At 38.6% G+C, this 14,047-nt stretch overlaps 1 protein-coding gene across 1 annotated transcript in view; it reads right to left on the bottom strand.

Annotated features, from left to right (window-relative positions):
- Positions 1 to 3,799: 3,799 nt before the first annotated feature.
- LOC101862860 (asparagine--tRNA ligase, cytoplasmic) overlaps positions 3,800 to 14,047 on the bottom strand; it is a gene marked incomplete at its 5' end in the record, with an annotated part of 30,010 nt that continues 19,762 nt past the window's right edge. Inside the window, 5 exon segments of the mRNA XM_035968837.1 lie at positions 3,800 to 6,301; positions 10,071 to 10,244; positions 11,339 to 11,470; positions 12,404 to 12,535; positions 13,007 to 13,120. Of these exon segments, the coding sequence (XP_035824730.1) occupies positions 10,113 to 10,244; positions 11,339 to 11,470; positions 12,404 to 12,535; positions 13,007 to 13,120 (510 nt within the window).

Genomic DNA, 14,047 nt, shown 5'->3' with positions numbered 1-14,047 from the left:
ACACACTGCCTGTGCGTCCCACTGCCCGCTGTGCCACTCATACCACCGCCTTCATCCCACCTCGAGCGTGATACACAATCAGGATTAATGGATAGCGAGGGTCAAAGGTGAAATCGTAGCCGTCCTCCCTTTCTCGTCTCTCCGACTCTCTTTGTATTTTTTTGGGTCAAGTGTAGCATTGCCCTAGGCCTAGGCTAGATCCTATGTCCGCGCGCGCGGCTGTGTGCATCTGCCTTCCTCTCCGCCCGTGTGAGTGTGTGTGTCCATCACTTGCGTTCTTTGGGTTTCTCTTGACACACTCCACTGCTGCGGTGTAGACTGAGTTCGAACTTCGATGGGTCATCATGAAAATATTGACTGTCTTGTAAATGAAGCGTGCTTGAAGCCGAAGTTACCGTGCTTAAAGGCGTGTAATTTATATAGTAAAAATTCGGTAAGAGCCGTTTAGCGGGCCAGAGTCCGAAACGTGCTTTAAGCCGGCGTGCTTAAAGCCGGCACGGACTGTACAAAATAGTTACATTCTTCCATGAGAAGCAGTTGTTAAGTGTTAGCCCGTCTCTGTCTTTAAGTTAAAGTGCATTCCTCTGAACAACTCCAAAGTTAGTCTATTTTTCTAAAAATTTTCATTGAAATGATTCTGAGACCCGACAGCCAGAGAAACAGTAATATAAATGTATATTAACTAATATGAGACAGTGTGAAGAGCATAATATGGGCAAAAAAAGCCAGGGTTTGACCAAACAAAAATCAATAACCACAGGGATTTTGTAAAAGAGGACACTAAATAACAAGGTCACAGAACACAACAAAAATTGACTTACGCCACACACACCCAGCAACCTAGACTACTTTTACAGAAGTCCCTTCATTTAAATGCGTAATAACAATTTAAAGAGCAACGTGCAGAAAAAACAACAGCAACACAACAGCAAAACCTTGTCTCAGTTAACCTGTATTTGCTTCTCCTTACAAAAGCAAAAGCTGCTGGCAACATAAGACAAGGACTCAAAGTCACTGCCAGGAACGTTGCCTTTGCACACAAAGAGGTATGGGGGCTCTCGCGGCATAGAGGTTAAGTTATTCGCCTCTCATTCAAAGGTCCCGGGTTCGAATCCGGGTAGTTACGGAAAATTTTTATTCTTTAAAAACTTTCTCTTTCACCCCCTTTCCTGCTCTCCAGCAATGTTCTGTCGTCTGCTTTCATCTCCACCATCTGCCCCCACCCCTCTCACCTCCTTTGCCCCCTTCTCTGGGCCCCTCACTCTTTCTGCAGCCTTTCTACTGCTTCTCCTTGGCCTCTTCTTACTGCTGTCTTTCAGCCACACCCCTGATCTTCTGGTAGGAAAGATTTACACCTAGCCTTCTTGGACAAGGGTGAAAAATCTCGGAGGTTCCGTGATTTTGGGGGTTTTGGGGGGTTTTTTTTGGTAAGTGTTTTACGGCACTCGCAACTGCATAAGATCATATGGGCGCGCGGGACACACCTAATATTTTTCAGATGGTAGGAAATTTTGAAATTTGCCCATGGGGCAGCCGAAGCCTACTCTTATCGACTTTAGACCACCAAGGGATCTTTAACGTGCGCAACTTGCACACGGGCCCTCCTAGATTTTTCGCCCTTGTCCGAGAAGGTTAGGTGTAGATCTTTCCTACCAGAAGATCAGGGGTGTGGCAGAAAGACAGTAGTAAGAAGGAGACAACGAGTAGCAGTAGAAAGGCTGCAGAAAGAGTCAGGAGCCCAGAGGAGGGAGCAAAGAGGGTGAGGAGGTCCCGTGTGCAAGTTGCGCAGGTAAAAGATCCCTTGGTGGTCTAAAATCGATAAGAGTAGGCTTCGGCTGCCAGCAAAATTAAAAATTTCCTGCCACCTGAAAATATCTAATGTGTGCCGCGCGCTCATAATGACCGTAAAACACCCCCCAAAAAAAGAAAAAAGAAAAAGAGGTATGATGTTGCCTTACAGATTTCAAATTCTGTCTTACCATCCATCATAATTTGCATACCGTAAGTCTTGTGACGTTGTTTGTTTGTTTAGTACAAGGTTTTACATAATAATATATTATATGTATAACTAATTATATACCCAGGGGCGAAGCGTCTATATAATCAAATAATCACTGCTTCCCTTCCTAATTTTGAAACATTGTCGCTGTGAAATTCATCCTTAAACGTAAACCTCTTAAATTAAATGTAAAAAGACGTTCGTAATCAACAATGAACAGTATGCCTAACATTCAAAACGGTTTCACGGCCACAGAAATAACCTCCTCACCCCTGTCGGGCCACTCCACAAGCAGTCGCAAGCTTTGATTAAGTAAGCTTAAAGTGAGTCTGGAAGAGTCTACCAATAGAGTTGAAAGGAACATGTACATAGCAGTCCAAGCTGTTTCATTGCCACATATACCCTGTTCACCCCTTTGGGGCCACAGTTATAATCAATCTCAAGCCCTGATTATGTATGCTAACGAACGCTGGTCGAACCTCACAAATGTGAGGGGAACTAACTCCTAATAATCTCTTGACTGCTGCGTGTGCTTGTTTTTTTTTCCTCGACTTTTTACCGTCCTATAATCAGATCGTGACCTCGATTATGACACCAGCTCCTGGCCGCGAAAGGCTAACAAAAACAGCCAAATGTGAAATTTAAAAAATGATAATTGTCATGTTCTACCAAAGAGTTAGACTTACTGGTAGATCTATAACATACAGTTCTAGTACTGACATCTCTGCTTCTTTGTTTTGTGTTTATGTATTCACATCTAAAGTTAAATATAATTTTAGTTGGAACTAGTATTTAATAAGATACTTCCCCGATTATTTTGGCGGTTGAACATACAATATGAATTCCGGATTTGTTTTCATTCACAACTCAGAGTCGGCGCCTCGAGTAAGATTCTTGTATGATATCGACAGGCCATATCTGGTCCCGTTTCACTTTGATTACCCTGTCAAACAAGTCAGCCTTCGCCCCTGTATATACCCAGTTGGAGAATAAATGATCCACATCTCTCAACTCAAAGATGTAATTGTAATAAACATCTTAAAGCTATCCCATTTTATCTCACATCCATCAAGTCCCTCAGTTCAACTACTTGTTGCTTATATTCTCATCACATCCTGATTGTAGTTTATATTACTCCCATTTTTCATTGTTCAAATTGCTGTTACTCAAATCTCTCGGTGTCATAAAATCAATTCACACCACTTACAAAACTCACACTCACATCTCTTATCACTCTTTACATCAATCATACATGTACAGCACCCCTTATTGAAGTTTGCATCATTCACTTCTTTTACTGTTATTTTAGTTTTAGTAGAGCTTTTACAGCGCTCGCAACTGCATAAGATCATAATATGAGCGCCAAGGGGTGGATGTCAACAGAGAAGTTCGTACAGGGAATCAGACTTACTCTGCCCACCTCTCTAGCTTCAACGGCACAAGGTCTGCTTCGACTATCAAGGCACCCCGGAAATAGTGCGTCATAAGAGTGTGACAAACATACAAAAGAAGTAGAGGAAAAATGACAATAGTGTAAGGATTAGGAAAGAAAAAGCAGCAGTTCCCTGTTGTAGATCGGGCACAGTTATGAGCGTGGCATTGATGAATCAGCCCATTTAAAATTCTACTGTGCATGAACGAGAAATGTCCCCCCTTTGGGAATGGCATAAAGACACTTCAGTCAGTGGCACTGCCCGGGGGGTTTACTGTTATTTACACCAGTCTCATGCATTGTATTTCATTGACTTACAACACACTATTCACTTCTCTACTTGCAGTTTACACAGTTCGAAACTCTCAATGCATTATACACATTTTATTCTCTAAAGGTAGTTTACATCATTTGTAATTTTCATTCAAGCCATAGCTACATTACTGACTTATTTCATTCTTGTTTATTCGGCATCCACACCAAACGAGGTACCCCATTCACGTTACCAGTATCCATCATTACCTAGTCCACATCTCCAACTTTTATCCATCCTCATTTACATAATTCACATTATGCATAGTTATTTATATAATTCAGATATCATTCACATCAATTTCACATCATTCATATTATCTCATTACTACTTATATCATTCAAGTATTTCCTCATAATAATTCACATTACATGTACATGTTTTACTGATTTTGCATAATATAAACATCACTTGGAGTGTCATGCATAAAGCATATCGCCGGCCTTGAGATAAAACCGACAAACCCACAAAATATCAACTTTTTCAAAATTGTCCCTATTGATAGTAAATTGTCCATTTCTTATGCTTAATCAAAGACATATCAGACTTTTGTCTAGAAATGTCTATATAACATTAGAAATAAAACTGTAGAACCCGACATCCATCGAATTTTAGTGATGCACGGGGTCGGCGATATAAGGGCTTTTAAGATATTCAAAACAAAATTAACCCAATTAAATTTATGCAATGTCCTCATAACTTCACGACAAATACTGTTCTCTTTTACTATTTGCTCATTAATAAAGATGTCAATTTGCCTTCATTTGTAGGGCTTTGCGACACGGTAATGTTGTTTACTCTGATCAAACAGTATACACGCTTTTGCGCTTCAATTGGAAGCTATCAACAACACAATACAGCAGACCTCGCATCCAGCAGCACATGATTCAACAGAACTCAAATAAAGGAGAAGGAACCCCAGAGCAATACACATTTTGTCAAGCAAATCCTAAAAACAAGCAACAAAATGTTATACAGTCCAGTCCATTTATAACAGCCTCTGTTATTACAGGAACTTGGATATAACAGTGATAAATCAAATCCCTGTTTTTTCTCTATAAGTGTAAGTAATATGAACCTGGCTTTAAAAGGGTTCAATTTGCACACACTCGGGTATAACTTGCTTTCGATCCGTCAAATTATTAAAATTTGTCTCTACCAAAACATTTCGCCTGTTTGTATGATCGCTTGCCTAATCACAAACTTTCAAACACATACCCCCCCCCCCCCCCCCCCCTCCCCATTATGTTGGGGTCACTGATCGATTCCATCTTGGTGTCAGCAAAACAGGCCACTGGAAAAGGATCTGCGGTAATCGAATATATTACAGTAAGCTGAAGATGTAATGGTACATGTAGTTTCCCTTGATATCGGTTATAACAGGACTCGCTTATAACAGGGAAAAACTGCCGATCCCGTCTGTCCTGTTATATCTGAGTTTGACTGTAGCTTGTCTTAAAAGAAGCCTTCACTGATGCATACTTGAGCTTCTATGGTCTCTTGTGTGACTTCCAACTTCTCAGGTGTATTCATCCAACACAAAACCTATGCCAAGGATGAGGCATCAACAGGGCACTCAGAGGGGGTGACAAAGGAAAGAGGATCGGATTTGTACCACTTCCAGGTTTTGTCAAGCACTTGCTTTGTCGAAAACAAATAAATCTGTTCTATCTGATCTGAGAATCAATTTCATCAACTGTCTCACTATGTGTGCCAAAGGACTAAATGAAGCCCGAAGTTCTTGACTCTAGGTAGACATTAAACAGTTTAAGAAAATTACCTAAACTAAACATGTTCCGAACATTGCTTAAAGCCAGCAAAATACTTGTTACTAAAGTAGCAGTTACCGCCTTAGTCTCGTTTCACAGGTTTGCTATGACATTATACACAATTAGTTGACTCCCCCTTTCAATCCAAAGTGAAGCTGATTGAGGAAGTAGAAAAAATAGGCATAATAACCAAGATAAAAGATAAATCATATTATGCAAGCATTGTGGAGCATTATCAGTATCTGTCAGGTCCCTAACCACATACAACCTAAAGTGTTTTTTTTTTACAAACATCCAAATAACTGCTTTATTTTAAATTGACCTTATCTGACCTTGCTGTTCTCAAGCCCTGGGTGTGATCTAACTTTTTAGTTCGGGCTGTACAAATTTGACAGATCTGAAGTTACTTGTTAGAGGGTGGTAATTTCTTTTTAAGTCACTCAACCTATATCAACCAACCCCTAGTTCTAATAGATGTTTTAAAAAACCTCTTTCTGCTTTGACATTTTGGATGCACCACATCTTACCCTCTTTTTATACCCTTACCTGAAGAGAAGGGTATAGTATAATAAAACAAACACCTCAAACTTAACTTGAGCCAAAACTAAAAGGTAATAATTCAACGTAAGTGAATTTGGACACAAACATAGCCCAAGTTCCACGCATGACTTTTTTGAGTGCAATACCTGCTGCAACACTGGAGTCTCTGCCTTCATCTTGGAAAACTGGAAACAATTAAAAGCCAGCTGGTGTAACACAATGTGACAGTGGAGCCGTTCCGCATCAAACTGCCAGGGAGAGATGTAAAGATATCAGAAAATGTAATTAGTTGGGAGCAAGCGATAGTAAAGAAATTTAACCAAAAATAAAAACCCCGTCCCCTGCCATTGTGAAACTTTAAATGAGAGCTATCAGATAAGGATAAAATCTAATTAATATGACATCATTAAAACATTATCACCAACTATTGAGTTTTAACAAAGTGTTCCATCAGGATCGGGTGAAACCAAAAAATTCTCCATAAATCAATTCAATTTGAATGTATCTCTGTCATTTTTCTGTTTTCCTTTGTTTTAGCAAGCGTCTAATTGCACTTGCAACACAATTAGGTTATATAAATGCCGGAAATGTTACAAGAGAGTAACAAACAAAAAAAAGAAGGAGGGGTAAGGACAATAGATGTTTGATGGGATGATAGGAAAGAAGGAGCAAACCACACCAGAGCACCCGCCAATCAACCACTTAAATGCTTTCAACCCCCCCCCCCTTTTTCTCTCCAAAATAAATTATCTAAAGCCTACAGATCACTGTATTGCAAAAATAAATAAAGAAACACAATCATGTTCAATAAAGCTTCTTTTTTTACAAGGCACGAAGATATTGGTTTGGTCCCAAAACTGCAGATAATTAAAAAAGGGTTCATTTCATCTTTCTACAGTATCCTACTCCAACCGGGTAGGCCATGACAGGCAAGGTCTAATCCACTCAACCCGGAAATTATTTAAATTGACTCTATGTCAGTGTAAAGGATTTAGATCTACAATCAAGTCATCTTTGCCTGCCCAAGTCAAAAGCAACGACATCATTACACCAATTGATAATTTCAAATAAATTTCGCACATTAAGGGACATTTTTACCAAATGTGAGGCAGCGTGGTGGAATCAGGCTCTCGTCAAAATAATCAAAAAGAAGAAACTTGCATTTTTCTGCAGGTTTGTGAATTTTTATTAAATTTTTGTCTTTTGGCTCAACACCTTTCATGCCCATTAGAGAACTCACTTCTGAGGGATTTTTCTGAAAAACGTTGATTAAAGACACAGAAAATGTAGATTTTCAGTTACCACGGACTCTTAAGCTAAGCAAATAGCTAACCTTTAGCGGCCATTTTCTCACTAATTTTACCTCTGAAAACAGGTGACCCCCCACCTCCTTCTTTCGTAAATATCTCGACTTGTATTCAAGATAAATGGATACTTTTTCATCCAAATAAAGACTAGTAAACAAGCTTTAAGATGATACAAATAACTCTACATGCCCAAAAATTGACGAGAGCCTGATTCCACCACGCTGCTTCACAAATTCAGTTCTGAGTTTTGTCATTCCTATTTTGACCATATGTGAGCAAGAGTAGGCCTACTCTGAGATACTCTAACAAGCAATAAACAAAATGCCAGCTTGATAAATCTAAATGTACTTGTTTTTGCGATATTTATGTTGAAAAGCAAGGAATTCGTGGTCTTAATTGGTCCCTTTTAAGGGCAAGCGGGTTAACCCAGATTTCGGAGGTTTCCTGAAATCTTAACCTACACCAAAAGTGGGCATTGCCCTACCAATAGGAGAAGTTTGGATTCATTGGTGTGTATATTTGTTTGGTTATAGAGAAAAATCTCCTAGCCTTTTAAAGAAACTGAAGAGGGGGCAAAAACTTTACCTTTGATTTTCTCAAAACAGCATTTTGCGGGATAGCCCCCTTGGGCTTAAAAGCGACCAATTGTGCATGCCAAACTATGACAATCCATTGTGATACCTGAATAAATTACGATGTTGTACCTTTGAAGATACAAACGTTGTTGAACACAATGCTATCATATTTTTGTGCAGCCTTAATAAGGTCAACTTTCTGAAACCCTTTCTTCAGTGCAGAAATGTAGAATTGCGTTTGGTACAGCCGCATTCTAACAAAATGGGAGAAGTCATATCTATCTGAGAGATGAGGTCCATTTCATAAATAAGTGTCCCTTTCTCATAAAACCGAGGGTATTCAGGGTAGCCTTGCCAAACTTGGTACACTTCTACACCAACATTTTCAAAAAGTCCCATTAAAATTTGAAGGCATCTTGTTAAACGAGTGCCGAATTCTGGTGGTACATGGAGTAGAATGGCCGGCAAAATACAAGATTCAACAGTGCAACACACATGTTCAAGATATGGCACTCGTGTCATTATAAAGTATTCTGTTCTGTTGGGTAAGACTACTCCTCAGATTCACAGCGATCTTTTTACAGTCTTGGGAGCAAATGCACCTTCTGTTCAGACAGTTAGGAATTGGGCAAAAGCTGTTGCAGAGGGTCGAGAAGAGATGGAAAATGAAAGTCGTCCTGGTTAGCTAGTCACAGCATATTATGGTGATGCCAACATCTCTAAAGTGCTCACTTCACTGAACGATGACCAGAGGAAAACATGCGAAGAGACTGGAAATGAAACCAGTGTCCAGCACCTCGGTATTTAGACTTCTCACCAACAAACTCGATAAGAAAAAAAAAAGGTTTTCAAAATGGGCCCCTCACTTGATGACACGGGAACAAAAGGAGTCAAGGGTCAGTTTCTCTCTGAATTTCAAACGGAGATTTCAAACTGAGCACAACACATTCCTGGATCGATTCATTACTGGTGATGAAACTTGGGTTTATTTCTGGGACATTGAGAGACAAAACGCCAGTCTGCCGAATGGAGAGACATTGATGAACCACGTCCAGAGAAAGCGCACCGCAAACAAGTGGCTATCAAGGTTATGCACAAGTTCTTTTTTGACACAAAAGGTGTGATTCTGAGCTGGCGTGTACCTACAGGTACTACAATCAATGCTCAGTACTACAAGATGATATATTGAAAGGAAAACTCAGACCTGCCATTTGAAAAAAAAAACTCGGGCTATTGGAATCAAGAGTTGTATTCAATCACGACAATACGCCAGTTCACAACGCCCGGTGGTGACAGACGTTTTGGCAGGCTGTGAGTGGGAATTGCTGGAACATCCACCATAATATTCTCCTAACCTGGCCCCATGTCATCTCCACCTGTTCCCCAAAATGAAAGAACCCCTTCGTGGACACCGATTTCAGTAAGAGAGGACATCATTCAAGCAGCAAAAGAGGCAATTCAGAGTCTGGATAAATACACTTACGTCAGCACGTTAAGCGGCCGGCTACAGCGTATGCAGGAGAGCATTGGCATCGGTGGATGCTATGTTGAACAGAGCAGATATAAAAAGGTATGTTGTGCCAAAGGTCATCAATATAGGCCTTACTGTTTTTGTTTTCTAAAGCAGGGAAACTTATTAATGAAAAGGAGTAGTACCAATGTTTTGCATCTGTTGATATAATCATTACCATTCATTGATATGAAATCCTCATCGTTTGCGTAATCACCAGGATCGAACTGTCATTTACTTCTGCAGTTTGTCAAGTAGACCCTCACCTAAAATCACACTCTCCATAATCAAACTTTGCAGAGACTCACATCACAAGTACACACACCGCACAATGAACAAGTCAATCAGATAATGGAGCAACTCATTCAAAATACCTTTACCTGTTCATACTTAATGTAGGTTGATGAGCAATTAGTACCTCTACTAATAAACTGAACGAAATCAGCAAATAAAACTAATCAGAAAAAAAATCCAGTAAAATGATTTTATGAGTATCAACTATCCTTCAATTCATTTTGAATGACTGAGAGAGGTAACAAAAAATTTGTCCAACGACATAAAATAGATCTATGTAGAAACAATAACAATGAAGGGGAAAAGGGCAAGGCAAACAGAAAAGAGGCACTGGGTCTTGCAGTGGTCTTTTGGTGTTCACAGGGAGCGAACCTCACGGAGTGCAGCGCCCGATAAAACGTGGGTAAGGCACCACCTCGCGGATGCGATAACGGTTGAGCAGCCAGCACAAAAATCTTTCCAGGCCCAGCCCATAGCCACCGTGGGGGCAGGTGCCGTATTTTCTCTGAAAGGAAGAAACGGGTACAGTAAAAAACACAGAAAAAAATACAGGTACAAATCAGAAATTAGTTTTAGTTTTAGAAAAAGCTTTTTATGGCACTTGCAGCACAAAATTGCCAAAGATTAGGACGTGTCACTAGAGAGTAACATACAAAGAAAAGAAGGAGAAGAGATTTTGACAATAGATAATCGATAGGAGAGAAAGAAGAACAAACCACACCAGAGCAAATGTCAACTATTCGCCATTCAGTTTGGTACGTGTATTAGGTAGACAAAGTTTTGAAAGAATTTTGTTTTCCATGAGGGAAAATAGGTGGGTAATTGATGATAGAGAGTAGGCAATATATAATAATCAAGTTCATCTGAAACCCATAGATGAAAGACACACAGTTGGAAGGAAGTTTCAAACAGACCCTTTTATATCTCATCAACAGAGGAAACCACCACAACAAGCAAGAGAAGTTTTTCAGAGCAAAAGAGAACAGATAATTTTCAATAAGCTCACTGATGATGATGATGATAATAATAATAATAATAATAATAATAATAATAATAATAATAATAATAATAATAATAATAACAACAATAATAATAATAATAACAACAACAATAATAATAATAAAAATAATAATAATAATAATAATAATAATGATAATAATAATAATAATAATAGGCCTAATAATAATAATAACAACAACAACAACAATTTTTAAATGAAATTTTTTTAAAAGTTTTTTTTAAAAGTAAATAATAATAACAACAACAACAACAACAACACCACCAACAACAACAATAATAATAATAATAATAATAATAATAATAATAATAATAATAATAATAATAATAATAATAATAATAATAATAATAATGATAATGATAATGTTTTATGATTTAAATCCTTAAACTTAAAGCACACATAAACGTTCAAAGCATGAAAAACAAGTCTTGAGACTTGGGCTATTCTATGGGTGCAGAATTAATTGACACTGCAAGCAGAACACTCTTAACTTCTGCAGTTGGGGGCAGATCAATACATACTAGAGAGGGTGGTCCTGAGCATACGTGTATTGAGCACATACATTTATACATGTGACATACCTGGTCGATATACCAGTAGTAGTTCTCGGTGTTGATTCCCTTCCTTTTGAAGCCTTCCTCCAGTTCTTCCTGCTGCCAAATTCTCATGGAACCTCCAACAATCTCACCCACATTGGGCATTAGGAGATCAACCTCGCAGAAAAAGAAAAAAAAGTTATTATTGACTAATTGACTCCCTGAGTCCTGGTCATGAACATAGCCGGGATTTTGGCTTGGCCTTGGTCCCGAACATAGTCAGGACCAGGATTTCGCCCTTTTCTCCAAGGCAACGATCTTACAAAGCTATATGATATAATTTTTCTGCCAGTTGAATCATTTTCCTAACAGGAAATGCAGATTTATGAAATACATATTTACTTTTGATACAAAACTAGTTCAACTGTGGTGACCTACTAAAAGCCTACTATCTTTTCACTTCCCTAAAATTGTTATCATGAAAAAAAAAAATACTTTAAACAATCTCTGAAAACTTTGCAAGACAGTATCAAAACAATTCAGTAACATAATATAGATATCTAAACCTAGCCCCCTTCGTTTTAAGTTACAATAATGAATTTTTGGAAGGGGGGGGGGGGGGGGGGGGGTTCTGTTACATTCAGTGGGTAGACAGTGCGGTATTTTAAAACTTTGTGTAAAAATAGTTTTGCAGATAACTTAGTAGTACTATAAAAAGAAGTCATGTATCTTTATCTGAGTAAAAAATTAAGTCTATAATTTGAACATTTTCAGAACTCTTTTTTTTTTAAAAGAGTTAAAATGGCCCTTTGGAGTGGCGCCGCAATTCTATGCCGGCCAGGGTTCAGTGAGTTATTATTCAAAATGGCCTGGATATGGCTGAGCTTTCTTTTCAGTTTCCTATCTTCTTGTTCTTTAACTCAATAAAGGGAATGCACCAGATTTGCAAGATCTACTAGATTACAGTTTTTAAAAAAGGCAGGATACGAGTTGAAATCTTAAAAGGTGACATAAACTGCTGTACTACAAAGAGAAAAAACAACAACATTCCAGACACCTGTAATGGAAGAAGCATCCAGAAGAAAGGCTATAAGCTTGACTGAGACTTACAGACTCTGTTAGACGCCTTCTATCCTGACACCTTTGCGCGTAGAACGATTTGACTTTTGACGGGAGCCTGAACAGCAAAATAGGTTCGTTGAAGGTGTCTGTCATTATGCGCTCTGGAGTTTCTGGGATGTCCTAAGAGCCAAAGGAAACCCACAAAAACTTGTCACAACAATGTCAAGCGAACTTTACCTACCGCAACCCGCTAATAATAAGACTTGAATTGGTCAAAGAAAGTCTTGACCGTGTTCTAAATTAGCCTATGTTCAACACCCTTCTCCACATGATTAGATCTAGGTTATTTAAAAACTAAGGGGTCAGAGTAAAAAGACAGCAGGAAAAAAATAAAATGATGAGAACAAGATTTTAAAAACCCATTAAGCACAGTGTCTAGAAGAATTACATACGCAGTATGGGGAGGTTATTATCGTTTTTCATTGTTCAGCCAATGTCCAGATACACCTATTTACTACCTTAAACCCACGAGTAGGCCCGTTGGGTTTAAAAAAAATAGACATACTAGTTTTCAAAAACACTAGTTCCATCTAGAAAAAAAAATTCTGATTGAGTGTGCGCCTAGTAAGGTGGATCTACAAGTCAACTTACTTCTCCATATTTACATAAAGTTCCATTGTCTTTTGTAATTTTGTTTTTACGCAGCCAAGCAACGGCACTTTTGTATTCCATCCTTCTGAAAGGTTTCTTGGGAGCTTTGAAATCCTGAGGAAATGCAAAGGAAGAGAGTAAGACATAAACGCTCTTTCCTGAATATAAATGAAGAAAGCGGGGATTATGTTAGGGTTTTTACACAAAAAAAGGAAATAATGTCTTTCAACATCAATACCCTTTCAAAACGTATTACTTACTTAGTTTCTTCTCATAAAAATACAGAAGCGTTCGTACACAAACACTCCGGCTTTTGAGTTCAAGAGACTGACATTGTATACTTGCAGAATAATGTTCTTCTCAGACTGGGAAAGGAGAAGAGAGATATCAACAAACAAAAAGTAAAAAAAATAGGACTATCCACTAGCATCCCCATTGGGTACCAGCTGAGCTAACAGCACCAGTCACCTAATAAAAGAAACAGTGACAGTTCCAAATAAAGGTCTCAGATAATTGGTTTAGAAAAATACTATTCCCCATTTAGATGCCTCACTAAAAGATAGTGATCATTCAAAAACGTTCTGGTCTGTGAATAAAAACATGTTGACTTCGCAAATAGCTAGAGGCTGTTGGTGGAGGAAGTGAATTGAAATTTACAGCGAGTCTACATTAAAACAGTTAAAAGCTGCTTCGCGAGGAAGAGATACAGAAAATAATATTGAAAAAACTGCAACAAAATGCCCACCAACAACCGCATTAAGAAAGCGCATGGAATGTAAAACTAAGGGGGAAACCCACTATTCCGGGGCCCTATTTTGATACCAAATCTGAAAGGGACATATACGTAACTTAATTGGTCATTATATCAAAACAAGTGAACCTATTTTGATAATTCTTCATCGTATGAATGAACTCCCGCTAAAAAGACCTGTTTTCTGCAAATACCGAAAACTAATTTGACGTTCAAGTCGTCGTAAAAGAATGTGCCCGAGCCGCTGCCAGCGACTCACCAGAACAGCGTTTCTAATCGCAAGCTGCTGT

This window comes from Aplysia californica, unplaced genomic scaffold (assembly GCF_000002075.1).
Source record: "Aplysia californica isolate F4 #8 unplaced genomic scaffold, AplCal3.0 scaffold00089, whole genome shotgun sequence".
Taxonomy (NCBI): domain Eukaryota; kingdom Metazoa; phylum Mollusca; class Gastropoda; order Aplysiida; family Aplysiidae; genus Aplysia; species Aplysia californica.
Note: the sequence above shows the minus strand (reverse complement) of the source record. Positions and strands in the feature narration are given on the sequence as shown.